Here is a 14,540-nt window from a genome sequence, read left to right on the forward strand (position 1 = left end):
TTGAACCACTTTTGAAATAAGCAATGGCGAAAATACGGACAAAATTGTTGAATATGGGGCTGGCGGTTTGGCAGTTCATATGTCTGATTTTACGTCCGTTTACACAGTTGTGGTATGGTGTGATATATTACTCTATATTAAGGTTGTCGGCAAAAAACCTCGAATTATTGCCAAAGATATATCGAACGCTATCGACTTACTCGAAAAGACAACAGAGTACTTCACAAACTTCAGGGAGGACTCAAATTCGAATATAACTTAAGAAACGGCCAACCCAAAACGATATAGAGAACCTGATCATAAGTGGTATAATACAGGTACAAAGAGACGGAAGAAGAAATTATTCCAGTACGAGGGCGCAAAATTGAAGATACGGAAACGCAGTAAAAATAGATTTTTTCTTTAAAGTAACGGAAGTCATACTATGTGCTCTCAGGGATACATTTCAACAACTGAAAAGTCACAGTGAGCGTTTTCATTTTTTGAATGACATTAGTCAAATTAAAGACATGTCCCCTGGCGTTGTAAGTGACAAGATTCCCAAACTGCGTGACAGCGTTAGTGATGAACAGGCAAAGGACATCATTGTTTTCGATTTTAATGATTAAATTAGATTGGTCTCAACGCTGGTAAATCCTGGTAGCACCCCAATTGAATCTTTGAAACTCATACAAGAGTATGGTTTTTTGCCAAAGGTAATTGTAGCCTTAACAATTCTGCTAGTACAACAGGTGACAGTGGCAAGTGGAGAAAGTATTTTTTCGAAGTTGAAACTGTTTAAAACGTACCTGAGGCCAACAATGCGCCAGGTGCGACTGTACGGGCTGGCAACGGTGTCGACTAAACATGAGCTGGTTGAATGCTGAGATTTCAAAGAAGTCATAGAGAAATTCGCAAGAAAAATCTGTAACATAAGGTGAGCATGCATTTAGAGCACAGCAAGCAATCTGTACAAAGCGCAGGATGTGGGCTTTGGAAGTAATGCGTGAACCCGATTCGCCTCTCCTGCGAGATTGTTACTCTCCTCGCGGCGGCCATGATACCTGGCTCCCTTAAAGACATATTCACGGCAAAAACACTTATGACTAAGTAAGATACGTCAAAATAAAATGTATGGATGAATGACATGGCGAAAACGTTGATTAAGCCTGAAAACGCGATGAAAATACAAGCAGGGCAAAGTGTGGCAGGGAGCTTGAAAATATCGCTAGGGGGCTGCAAATATATAATTGAACTGTTTTTCAACCTAAAAAGATGAGACAGAAGAAACCACATATGTGACATAAAATATAACAGTCGTAAACAGACTAAAGCACACAACATCTTTTTAGTAGCAAACGGATTTCAGAAACAATATGGTCTTTTCTGTACGAAATTAATCCTTGTAAGAGTTTCCCGGAAAAAAGTCTTGTTTGTGTATTTGCTGAACAGTTTTCCTCGATCTGCTCTCACCAAGCCGCATATTCGTTACGTATTTAGTGAATCAGCGCGAATTATCTTAGAAATCTATAAGGAACTCGAGTGGAAGTGACATATGTAAACTGTTATGCATTGTGGGTAACTCTGCTCGTTAAATTCCGGCACTCTATGTTCCAATACAACTCAGTACTTCTTTTCGCATTCATCTGGTGCAATGACGTTGGTGGCTTACAGAGATGACACACTAAAAGCTGTCCTTGTGGCAGCCACTCCTAAGTGAAACTGCAAGAGATTAAACGGTTGTTATCTCCCACTGACTGTCTTCTCGCTTGCGCAGCACAAACATTGTTTCTGAAGATCCCGAGTTTGCTAACACCACAGGAGACGCCACTCACCCAATAATCTTCTGGTGGCTGCATATACAGGCTCGCAATTTCTTGTACATCTCATCACATGCCACTGGTTCTCGACTCCCATAACACATGCCCGTGGCCGAGCCATCGCTACTTGGAACGATGTCCGACCGCAGGGCAGTAAGTCGCAAAGACAGTATTCTCAAGCAGGCTGTCGTATGGATCATCACCACGGCGAAGAAGCAGTCCATTCCGAGACTAATGAAGATGTGGAACCCAGAAGACAGGCACTGCAGTGCGTACATTGTGTCGTAGGCCGGAAAAGTCGTCGAGTTGATCCACGGGTGCTGTATGAATGGCAGTTTCCCTTCCCCAGCATACGCGATCAGGGGCATGGGAAACCAAATGATTATCTGCGTGCTGACAAAAGCATAAATGAAGGCTGACAGGCGTTGTGCGGTCCGGCGCGCCTCCTTCGCGACTGACATCATCTGCTGGTTGTCCCTGCTAAACTGGCTGGAGTCTGACAGGACTTCGTCCATGAGGCGGACCAGGACGTTGTAACTGTAGGGGTCCCTGAGGAAGAAGGCCATTTTGAAGACGCCGCCGGCCGTGGTGAACGTGTTGGGCAGCACCAGTGTTATCTCTTCCAAGTTCCCATGGCTCAGGTATATCCCCACCATAGCTTCCACGAAATTCTCCAGGCCCAGAATCCAGATTAAGACACTGTAAGCGCGAAAGAGCTTCCAGTCTGTCAGCGGCCATACACCGCTGAGGCAAAGTTCTCTGATGTTGATCTTGAGAGCTGAGTTTCCGGATTCATTCCATGTCATGGTTTTAGTGGTTGTTAATTTTGGCATGTTGTCTCACAGGCGCCTGGCGATACTGAAACGTTGACGAAATGGCCTACCGTCCATCTATAAGAGTCACAGTAATTCTGCTTAGGAATAACTAGGATCTGAATACTACCCATCCATCTCATAAATATTTCTTTCGAAGCCACTGCCCCAATTATTAACGTCCATCTCCGTTATTCCTCAGGGAACGTACTTTTATTAAATTTACCATGATACGTACTCGTTCCAATAACGTAAACCCTTTTACTAGCGACAATGTAAACAATGACGCTCCCTGTGTTACAATTTATAAGGAGCTCTAACTTCCGGAGAATATCTTGCATCTCTCAGAATAATAAGCAGCACCTCTTAATCCCAACTTCAGTAGGACGACGGAATGTAAGTGTAACAAGAAAATAAATAAAGAAGTGTGCTTGGCGCTGTCCATTAAGGTAATTACAAACGTTAACATGAAAGGCGGTGACTGGCCTCGTCCGTGTCGTGCGCCACAGAAGTCGAAACGAATTACCTAAAACATTAATGAGTTGGCTCCTGTGACAAACGTATCAGAAGATCCTAAGCTGGGTCATTATGAATAAATTGAGATGCTAGTCTCAAATTAAATTAAGACTTTTGAAACAGTTGCTGAACTGGTGACACATTTCGGGCTTGTTTATTTGAAAAGTTGTGAAAAGAGGTGGCCGCAAAGGACGCCTTGAAAATAAGTAAACGGATTTGCAGACTGAGGCACTTTCTAATGAAATTTTGTTTGGTCAGACTTCGCAGTTTGTGACTGCAGTGTTTCATCTTTCTTCCCCGTTTGTGTTCTATATATGGTACCAAATTGGGTTAATCACTTTAAATGATATATTTTTCATGCAGTCGGTAGAAGGATTTAGTCACAAGTTTGCACAAACATGCTCTCATTGCAAATGCCTCCTTAGGACTGTTACTTAAAAATAAAAAAAAGGAACGGAAGCGAATTTCATTTATGTAATACTAGGGCTGGAACTTAAACAGTGGCAACAATTTATTTACAGATCGTACAAAATAGATACGTGTTTCAAAGTTTTTCTGACCTTAAAAGTAGTCATCAGTATTGTGTGTATCCCGTTGCCAGCGATGTGGAAGTCGTAGGATACTCTTAGCAGTGCCAGTTGTGTTGACAGTTCGAGCGACGAGGTCTATTGCCCGACGAATTTGTAGCAGTTCTGAAGCGAATGCCGTGAAGTGTTTCCTGGAATTCCAAAACCATTCATCAGTGATGCAAATGTTTATAACAGAAAAAGCCATAAAACTCGGACTGTGGAGCAATAGCAGAAAGTCATTTGTGTCAGTTACGTCTTGTTTGACACTGCTCCAACTTCTAGTCGATTTTGCGTGCCAAGAATGAAATATGGCAGTGGTTCGTTGGTATCCATGGGTCCCATGGCTACTTCGCGAGGTCGCATTACTGCCAAGGAATAAGTGACCATTTTGGCTGACCAGGTCATTCCAATGATACGATGTTTGTTCCCCAATGGTGATGGCGTGTTCCAAGACGACACGGCCCCTATTCACACAGCTCGCAGCGTCCGGAAGAGGTTGTGGGAGCAGTAGAATGAATTGCCTCATTTCCCCTGCCCACCACAATCACCAGTTCTGAATATTATTGAGTCTTTCTGGTTTACTGTGGAGAGAAAACTGCGTGATCGCTTCCACCTCCATCATCGTTACCTGAACTTGCCTCTATTTTCAGGAAGAATGATGTAATATTCCCTCGAAAGCCATACAGTAACTGCGATCATCACTTCCGAGACTACTGGAAGTTGTTTTGAATGCCAACGGCTTTCTTAAACCCTGTCACACACGGCAATGTGTTACGTTCTTGGTGTTTCCGTACCTTTTTCGAGCCCCTGTAAACTGAAGCAGTAAACTTTACGACGGATCTCATGTAGCTGCACTATATCTGTGTTACTTGAAGCATCCCCAACTCTCATGTGGTTCCCTTTTTAGGTACTCGAGGTCGACGTCTGCTCGTAGATACGTATCGCCGGTAGGTTTTCCCGCTTTACTTCCCGACGTGACAGCGACGACTCTCCTATGAGGTACAGGCCTTGTGTTTTGCTATTACTGCGAATCTTGTAAAATATCGCTTTTATTTAGTAATTCGCCCGCCAAAAACTCTCCCCTTTAAGACAGCCTGCGCCACTTTTCAGAGGGAGTGGGGACGTCAAAGAGTCACAGAAGTTCATATTAAGCAGTCCGTAAAACACGTAAACGTTCACTTCAGTTAGCGTGTTAGTTAATGCGTACGCTTTCCGCTAGATGGTGCTGACTTACTGTCGAATAGCTTTGGTTCCGTAAAACCGTCACTGATTAGTACTAGGTAAATGAAGTAAATACAACACTCTTGTATTTCACTTTCACTCTATATTCAAGGTGATGGCCTATTTAAAAGGTTCCTAGCTTGGAGGAATCTAAATAGTCCGCAAATGCCGATATGCACGCGCTCTACGTCCAGATTCGCAACTAACGGCACACGACACTTTCAAAAGTCCACAGTTAATGTCTGAATACCGGTACCTCTGAATTCACTCGTATCAGCAGCTAATTTGAGTTTCTGTCGTCTATATGTCCGTAAAGTTCCAATCTAGCACTAAAGTCCTAAAATCCCCTTAATACTCCGTTGCTACCAACAGTCAGAGATCGTACACTACATCACTTTTAATCTCCGTAATATTCTAATAGTTTATCGTGAATCTTAACGCGATAAAGTCCAATCTAATTATTGTCTCGCTGACTGACACGGGTTCCCCGTCCTTTAACGGAAAAATCAAGGAAAAAAGGCGGCAATAATGACGATCAGGCCTTTTTATAGGTTTTTCATCACAAGAGTTTAACGTCACTTCCTTCTCCATGACGGAGCTTCCGTGGCTTTGCTGTACTTAGACGTTAAACTACTTGCTGATATACTATAATTTTTATCTGCAATTACCGAACTCTGATTCTACACTATTTTCCCCCTTAAAAATTCTATTCTTAATTTTAAATTATTCTTTCTCTAACTTTTATCACTGTAAACTGAACCGAGGTGTTACACACTGGATCATTCCCTGCTTGTGTGATTGATGAAATTGAAATGGACTTGCACTTGCTATCCTACAAATCATAACAAATTGAGATGAGCTCGCATGGTAGCTAAAGACAGACGTCTTTGTCAATGCAGACATGTGCCTTCAAGCTCCACTGCAACACCCACTTACCTTATTACTTGAAATGTTCGTTTCAAAAGAGAAAACTATGATCTTTTCTGGAGGCAGTTTACTCTCTCTCGTAGTTAAATCTAATGAAGCTGAACGTAATCCCCTCTCGAACGAAGTTTTTATGTGAGCACATGCGATCATTTGACAAAGGTCATAGGAATGATGAATAATAACATCAGAGTCTCAAAGTATATTGAAACTGAATAGACATGTATACATCTTAGACAGAAGTGCCTTTCGACGGACCACGTGACTTTACATGATCATGTATTTACAAAAGTCAGAAAAATAGTCCAATGTTCATATTAGTATCACACAACGAGTAGAAAATCAGTGCGATTAACTTGCAGACGTGGATGACTGAATAGGACATGACTGTTGATTGCCACGTGTTCCATCCAAGTTGTGAATACAAGTGTGGAGTATCTTGTGTAAATAAATCTGTAATACTACGTAACGTATAATTTAGCAAAGACAAAGCAACACAAAAATCATCTCACCACAATTCTGCACGAAGTCGCTTCACTGCGCTCGTTTCAACACCACAAGGCAAAGCGTCCGTACTAAACAGCTGGACACGTCTTTGTCGTAGCAAGCAGAAAAGCAGAGCACCCTCACTGCAGAGGGCGCAAGCGAAGGGTATTCCTTTGTCCACAAGCCTCGAGGAGCTGACTGATTCTCCGCTCCAAAGCGCTACGATTGGCTGGCTAATATCAGAGATTAAGTGACTTCCAAATCAAAGATAATATTACTCTAACGGATCACTGACTACTGGTTTTGAATACATAGCAGTGAACGTGTCTATACAAACGATTTTCAATGTGGATTTTTTGTTCATGGTGAAGTAGAGAGCCTGTGATATTTTCGGGCGCACACCCAAGTTGTGCAGCTGTTATTAACTTATTAAAGCAAATAACAGGGCTTGATACATTAGCCTAAAAAGAAAACTATTTTAAACATAAATAGCACTAAACATCACTCCAGACGTCAGACAGTATCTCAACGTGGCGTCCTGGTAAAATACCCGTGAAAGATCGAGTGAAATTGCAATTATATACGATGATAAGTCAAAAGTCCGTCTCCGTAGCTGGGCGATTAGTGCACAGGATTCGCCGAGGGCGTGATTACAAGACTGGATGTGAGCTTCCGGAAAAGGAAGGGAACTGATGAATTAGAACCAGGCATATTCCGAACAAACTGACTGGAGTTTATTTCCAGTAATCTATGACTAAAGGGTACAGGCGTAAGGCTGTGGGAGGTTATCGACGGCCAGACTGAAGGGTATGGTGCTCGAATAATGAGGAGCAGGACGGCACGTGTGATTGGGTCGAGAGCTTGTAAGACCTGTATATTTCTATTGTCTATTGTCAAATTACAATTTATGAAAGATGTTTATATTTTATTAATAGGATTAAGAAGGAATAATTAATATTTGCCATGTTGGAAATAATTGTGGTAGCAGGGAATGTCTGCACCAAAGTATTGTTGACAAGAGAGACCGCAAATTGATATAATTTAAGAAAAGAGCGGGAAAGACCGCGCATTGATACATTTTGTAATGGTAGCATTGTTGGCAGGAGAGACAGCACTTCAGCGTTCGTAGGAAGTCAGTAGTAAGCGAGATGTGAGGCGAGTCGGTAGCAGGTCTGAAGTGAGAGGTTGAGAGGAGCGGTGTGCCTGCCAGCCACCAGCTATGATTTACAAGAGATTATAAACGGATGTACAGAGACATCAGCTATTATCATAAGAGGAACTAACATTACTGAATTAATTTTTTGAGATACTGAAGACTGCTGAAGGTATGTTTGCGCATTGCTAGTTGTAAGATTATTGTAAAAAGTAAGTCCCATTTGAACGTTTGTAAAATCATTTCATTCAGAATGTAATTAATTTTTGCCAGCAATATTGCATTACTGATTATAATCCATCTCAAAAACCATCAACGTAAAACATCGCAAAATTTTATTGTTGTCAAGAAAAAATTTAACTATGAACTACGAAACTTCAGTCAAATTAATTAAAGAATAACGTCAGCTTTGCTATTAAAGAATAACGTCAGCTTTGGTAATAAATACAGCTACTTATTATGACAGCCCACCAGCAGCTAATAGAGTATAGTAAAACAGATTAAGTATATTCATGTCGCAGGTTGATGTAGCAGTCAGACGGCGATCCAGTAACAGTAAAAAAGGTAAGGAACAGTTTTGGGTTATTGCAGATAACGTCTGAGGGCCACACGACGACGACACGTTCTATGTTTCATCGAAATAATCAGAAAATCACTTTTAATAAGCAGCAATTAAATTTGTATGCGAAGATAGAGAACGAGAATAAATTTCAAAGGGAAGATTTCATTTGTTATTATTAAGCAATAGATAGAAATCCTAAAGGAAGGTTACATAGGTTATTGTAAAAGGGAAGGTTATCATTAACAAAAGAGGTATAGAGGAGACGGGAATGTTTCAAGCTGACTATCAAGACTGAGAATCGGTGGTGCCGGCATGCCCTCGCTAGTCCGTTCGCATCCCCCCACGTGACCATTCACAGTCCTCTGATGGGCTGCTGTAGGACACTTCACTAGTGTTCCCTAGTCAGCGACGCTTCAGTAAAGCGCTACTTTGTTGGCAGCACTCACTACGAGAGCGCCACTCACATGGATTGAGGGTGGATAGATCACATAGTGTGTTCCCAGCACAGCCACACCCTTTACAGTGACGCACAGTTTTACTGCATCAGAAGCGAAGTATTAAAAAAATTAAATTTTGTAACTCGGAATAATACTTTTACCGACAGTCTGACAGTCCTTCACGCACATTAGCGTAGAAAGTTGCTATGCGGAGGACCCGGGTTCCGTTCCTAATACCGCCAAGGATTTTTCCTTGGTGAGGGCACTGGTGTGGGGTGCACTGAGGTGATGCCAATTGAGGAGCTACCTGATCGAGAATTAGCGACTGCAAGGTATAGAAAATCGGTAAAGCGACCGGGAGAGCAGTGGGCTGACCACAGGCATCTGCGTACCGCATCTACAGGACGTTGCCTGCCAGAGGATGATACAGCGGCCGGTCGACATCCCTTGGACTTTCATGTCAGGGGCGAGGAGCTCCATGAGCCAAAACATTGAGACCCCATGCTCAACAGTGTATCGTTCCTTCCTTGGAACGCCTTGCGGTAGCGATTATGCGTGGTATGGTTTCGGGAAGTTCTTGGTGTTTTGCGGAGGTCTGTTGCAGTAATTGTCTGCGCGTAGGTCAAGGAATTCCTATAATTAACGGATGGAAGATTTGTGGGCGTGGAGCTGGCACATCATATCGTCCAAGGCGAGTTTCATTGGGTTCAAAACGGGTGCATTTGTGACGAAGATATTAAAATGAGCTCGCTACCAAATCATCTGATCTACTGTAGCACGATTATCGCCTTGTGATGCATACACTTATCCTACTGAGGGGTGTCACTGTTACCGGAGAAAGCATCACGCATGAAAGACAAACCTTCAGCCTCAGAACATGATCGGAAATGGATGGAGAGTGCGGGCTTTCAAAAAAAAAAAATTATGGTGGCCCTCAACTACGTACCCTCAGACTCGGAGTTCAAATATTAAAAGTTTTGGCTGGTTTCGTTGTCTAGGGGCTGGGATACGTAGTTGCCGCATTACAAGCCAAATACTGCTGAGTCTACAGTATACAATATGAATATGCACATGAATAGAATGGTCGAACGTTCCTATCACTCGACAATTGCGAATTTTGAATGTAACATAGAAATTTATAAATGAGAGATTTTAATTAAATAAAATCTGCAGGTACAATTTTAACTAGGTGAATACGGATTTGGGTTAAGAAATGAAAGAGTAAGCCGTCTGGTAGAATTTTGCACAGAGCATAACTTAATCATAGCTAACACTCGGTTCAAGAATCATAAAAGAAGGTTGTATACATGGAAGAATCCTGGAGATACTAAAAGATATCAGAAAGATTATATAATGGTAAGACAGAGAATTAGGAACCAAGTTTTAAATTGTATGGCATTTCCAGGGGCAGATGTGGACTCTGACCACAATCTATTGGTTATGAACTGTATACTAAAACTGAAGAAATTGCAAAAAGGTGGGAATTTAAGGAGATGGGACCTGGATAAACTGAAAGAGTCAGAGGTTGTACAGAGTTTCAGGGAGAGCATAAGGGAACGCTTGACAGGAATGGGGGAAAGAAATACAGTAGAAGAAGAATGGGTAGCTCTGAAGGATGAAGTAGTAAAGGAAGCAGAGAATCAAGTAGGAAAACAGACGAGGGCTAGTAGAAATCCTTGAGTAACAGAAGAAATATTGAATTTAATTGATGAAAGGAGAAAATATAAAAATGCAGTAAATGAAGCAGGCAAAAAGGATTACAAACGTCTCAAAAATGAGATCGACAGGAAGTGCAAAATGGCTAAGCAGGCATGGCTAGAGGACAAATGTAAGGATGTAGAGGCTAATCTCACTGGGGGTAAGATAGATACTGCCTACAGGAAAATTAAAGAGACCTTTGGAGAAAAGAGAGCCACTTGTATGAATATCAATAGCTGAGATGGAAACCTATCCTAAGCAAAGAAGGGAAAGCAGGAAGGTGGAAGGAGTATACAGAAGGTCTATACAAGGGCGATGTACTTGAGGACAAAGTTATGCAAATGGGAGCGGATGTAGATGAAGATGAAATGGGAGATACGATACTGCGTGAAGACTTTGACAGAGCACTGAAAAACCTGAGTCGAAACAAGGCCCCGGGAGTAGACAACATTTCGTTAGAACTACTGACGGCCTTGGGAGAGCCAGTCCTGACAAAACCCTACCATCTGGTGAGCAAGATGTATGAGACAGGCGAAATACCCTCAGACTTCAAGAAGAATATAATAATTCCAAGCAGGTGTTGACAGATGTGAGAATTACCGAACTATCAGTTTAATAAGTCACAGCTGCAAAATACTAACACGAATTCTTTACAGACGAATGGAAAAACTGGTAGAAGCCGACCTCGGGGAAGATCAGTTTCGATTCCGTAGAAATGTTGGAACACGTGAGGCAATACTGACCTTACGACTTATCTTAGAAGAAAGATTAAGGAATGGCAAACCTATGTTACTAGCATTTGTAAACTTAGAGAAAGCTTTTGACAATGTTGACTGGAATACTCTCCATCAAATTCTAAAGGTGGCAGGGGTAAAATTCAGGGAGCGAAAGGCTATTTACAATTTGTACAGAAACCAGATAGTTATAAAAGTCGAGGGGTACGAAAGGGAAGCAGTGGTTGGGAAGGGAGTGAGACAGGTTTGTAGCCTCTCCCCGATGTTATTCAATCTGTATATTGAGCAAGCAGTAAAGGAAACAAAAGAAAAATTTGGAGTAGGTATTAAAATCCATGGAGAAGAAATAAAAACTTTGAGGTTCGCCAATGACATTGTAATTCTGTCAGAGACAGCAAAGGACTTGGAAGAGCAGTTGAACGGAACGGACAGTGTCGTGAAAGGAGGATATAAGATGAACATCAACAAAAGCAAAACGAGTATAATGGAATGTAGTCGAATTAAGTCTTGCGATGCTGAGGGAATTAGATTAGGAAATGAGACACTTAAAGTAGTAAAGGAGTTTTGCTATTTGGGGGGCACAATAACTGATGATGGTCGAAGTAGAGAAGATATAAAAAGTAGACTGGCAATGGCAAGGAAAGCGTTTCTGAAGAAGAGAAATTTGTTGACATCGAGTATAGATTTAAGTGTCTGGAAGTCGTTTCTGAAAGTATGTGTATGGAGTGTAACCATGTATGGAAGTGAAACGTGGACCATAAGTAGTTTGGACAAGAAGAGAATAGAAGCATTCGAAATGTGGTCCTACAGAAGAATGTCGAAGATTAGGTGGGTAGATCACGTAACTAATGAGGAGGTATTGAATAGGATTGGGGAGAAGAGAAGTTTGTGGCACAACTTGACTAGAAGAAGGGATCGGTTGGTAGGACATGTTCTGAGGCATCAAGGGATTACAAATTTAGCATTGGAGGGCAGCGTGGAGGGTAAAAATAGTAGAGGGAAACCAAGATGTGAATACACTGAGCAGATTCAGAAGGATGTAGGTTGCAGTAGGTACTGGGAGATGGAGAAGCTTGCACAGGATAGTGTAGCATGGAGAGCTGCATCAAACCAGTGTCAGGACTGAAGACCACAATATCAACAACTATTTTAACGACTTTAAATGACCAGTACGATAGCAGAAGTACCTTTAAGAATGCCATTTATTACTGCAAAATACTTATTGTAGTCGATGGTCCAACAATTAAATAAAATAAAAGTTGAATAACAGGGAAACAATAGATTCCTACTTCACGTAATCAAATGGTTCAAATGGCTCTGAGCACTATTGGACATAACATCTGAGGTCATCAGTCCCCTAGAACTTAGAACTACTTAAACCTAACCAACCTAAGGATATCACACACATCCATGCCCGAGGCAGGATTCGAACCTGCGACCGTAGCGGTCACGCGGTTCCAGACTGTAGCGCCTAGAAACGCTCGGCCACACCGATCGTCTCACGTAGTTAGTTATGAGCAACAACATATATTCACTTCTAAACGCATACTACGTATTCACTGCAGAAGCCACGGAAATCTCACAGGTGCACCAGTTGGCACTGCAAACTATTTCTATCTCCAGCGAACACGCGCAAACTGCCCAAGCACCTCCAGCACCTCGTGTCCCATGAGACGCGATGCTCCTGTCCCACTTCCGTCCAGTCTCTCCATTGACTTCGGTAGTCGCCTATCGTAGTAACGATCGCTGTGATTGGCTAGAGTGCTCCTGTCCTGTCTCCAAGCCAACGCACACTCACAAGCACAATGAAACACATTCGTAATACTGGATTTACATTTCAATAACTTGAAATTAAATAAATATTCCTACAGTTGGACCATAAACACGCTCTAACACAAAATAAACATATATCAAAGGAATAGAACAGAAGCAAGCCAGTAGCCTTATGTCTCTGTGCTTTCTTCATGAGTAGTATACTGGGTGATCAAAAACTCAGCATAAATTTGAAAATTGAATAAATCACGGAATAATGTAGATAGAAAGGTACAAATTGACACACATGCTTGGAATGACATGGGGTTTTATTAGAACCAAAAAGAAAAATACAAAAGTTCAAAAATTGTTCGACAGATGGCGCTTCATCTGACCAGAATAGCAATAATTAGCATAACAAAGTAAGACAAAGCAAAGATGATGTTCTTTACAGGAAATGCTTAATATGTCCACCATCATTCCTCAACAATAGCTGTAGTCGAGGAATAATGTTGTGAACAGCACTGTAAAGCATGTCCGGAGTTATGGTGAGGCACTGGCGTCGGATGTTGTCTTTCAGCATCCCTAGATATGTCGGTCGATCACGATACACGTGCGACTTCAGGTAACCCCAAAGCCAATAATCGCATAGACTGAGGTCTAGGGACATGGTAGGCCAAGCATGACGAAAGTGGCGGCTGAGTACACGATCACCACCAAACGACGCGCGCAAGAGATCTTTCACGCGTCTAGCAATATGGGGGAGGGGGGGGGGGGGGAGCGCCATCCTGCATAAACATCGTACGCTCCAGCAGGTGCTTATCAGCCAGGCTGGGGATGATGGGATTCTGTAACATATCGGCGTACCTCACACCCGTCACGGTAGCAGTTTTGCTGTCCAGTGCCATCTTTCGGACATTTTGTGAACTTTTTTTTTTTTTGTTCTAATAAAACCTCATGCCATTCCAAGCATGTGTGTCAATTTTTACCTCTCTATCTACATTATTCCGTGGTTTATTAAGTTTTCAAATTTATACTGACTTTTTGATCACCCGGTATATCATTTATAAACAAAGAAATAGACGAATAAATATATTTATAAGCATATTGCTACCGTTTATTCGTGTAACTGTGGAGTACCTACAGTGTGACATGATTAATAGTAATCGGCCACTTTGACCTCCAATAACTCATGTACTATTCGTGTGACATGCCTGTAATTTATACCAGTTTAGGTTTACACTAATAGATTTCTAAAGACACGTCGATCGACAAAATCGGATGAACCTTTTAGGTTTTGGAAATTCGTTGTCGGTTGTTACTTGTATAAGTTATCGTCAGATACTAAACTTTAAACTAATAAAGATATTGAAAATCTGATTACACCATCAGAATCGCCGTACAAATAATGGTAATGTACATGTTCCTTTTTAAGGTATCATGATTCCTCTGACTATTATTAATTTCTACATGAACTGTGAAATGTCTGCCATTACGTTTTCACAAAGTCCGCCATCTTTGGTGCTCCCGGCATACAAGTCTCCTTCATCGACACAAAGCACAGTCCTCGACCCAGCGCCAACATGCAGTTCCAGGGTCACGAGGTCGGCCTGGATCAAGCGCTGGAGCTTTCTCACTAAAGCTACGACAGTTAACAGCAACAATACTGATTGTTGGCAGGTCTGTCTTCCTGTGTTTGCCCTACAGCCTTCGAAGCTTTCTGTAGTTTCCTGAAACCCTCTAACCTAAAATGAAACTGCGGCATATTGAAGACTTGCGAACGAGCTGTCCGCATTCCGTAACAGTAACTTAAGATGTGTATTAAAATCAGGCAACTAAAGCACGTAGTTTGCTGAAATACATAAAGAAGCCATGAA

General features: G+C 41.9%; 1 protein-coding gene across 1 annotated transcript in view; it reads right to left on the reverse strand.

The window, feature by feature from the left end:
* LOC124712113 (odorant receptor Or2-like) overlaps positions 1–2,605 on the reverse strand; it is a 52,759-nt gene extending 50,154 nt beyond the window's left edge. The window contains exon 1 of the mRNA XM_047242410.1: positions 1,815–2,605. Within this exon, the coding sequence (XP_047098366.1) occupies positions 1,815–2,605 (791 nt within the window). The remainder of the gene's footprint in view (positions 1–1,814) is intronic.
* Between the last annotated feature and the right edge of the window lie 11,935 nt (positions 2,606–14,540).

Source organism: Schistocerca piceifrons, chromosome 8 (assembly GCF_021461385.2).
Source record: "Schistocerca piceifrons isolate TAMUIC-IGC-003096 chromosome 8, iqSchPice1.1, whole genome shotgun sequence".
NCBI classification, from domain to species: Eukaryota; Metazoa; Arthropoda; class Insecta; order Orthoptera; family Acrididae; genus Schistocerca; species Schistocerca piceifrons.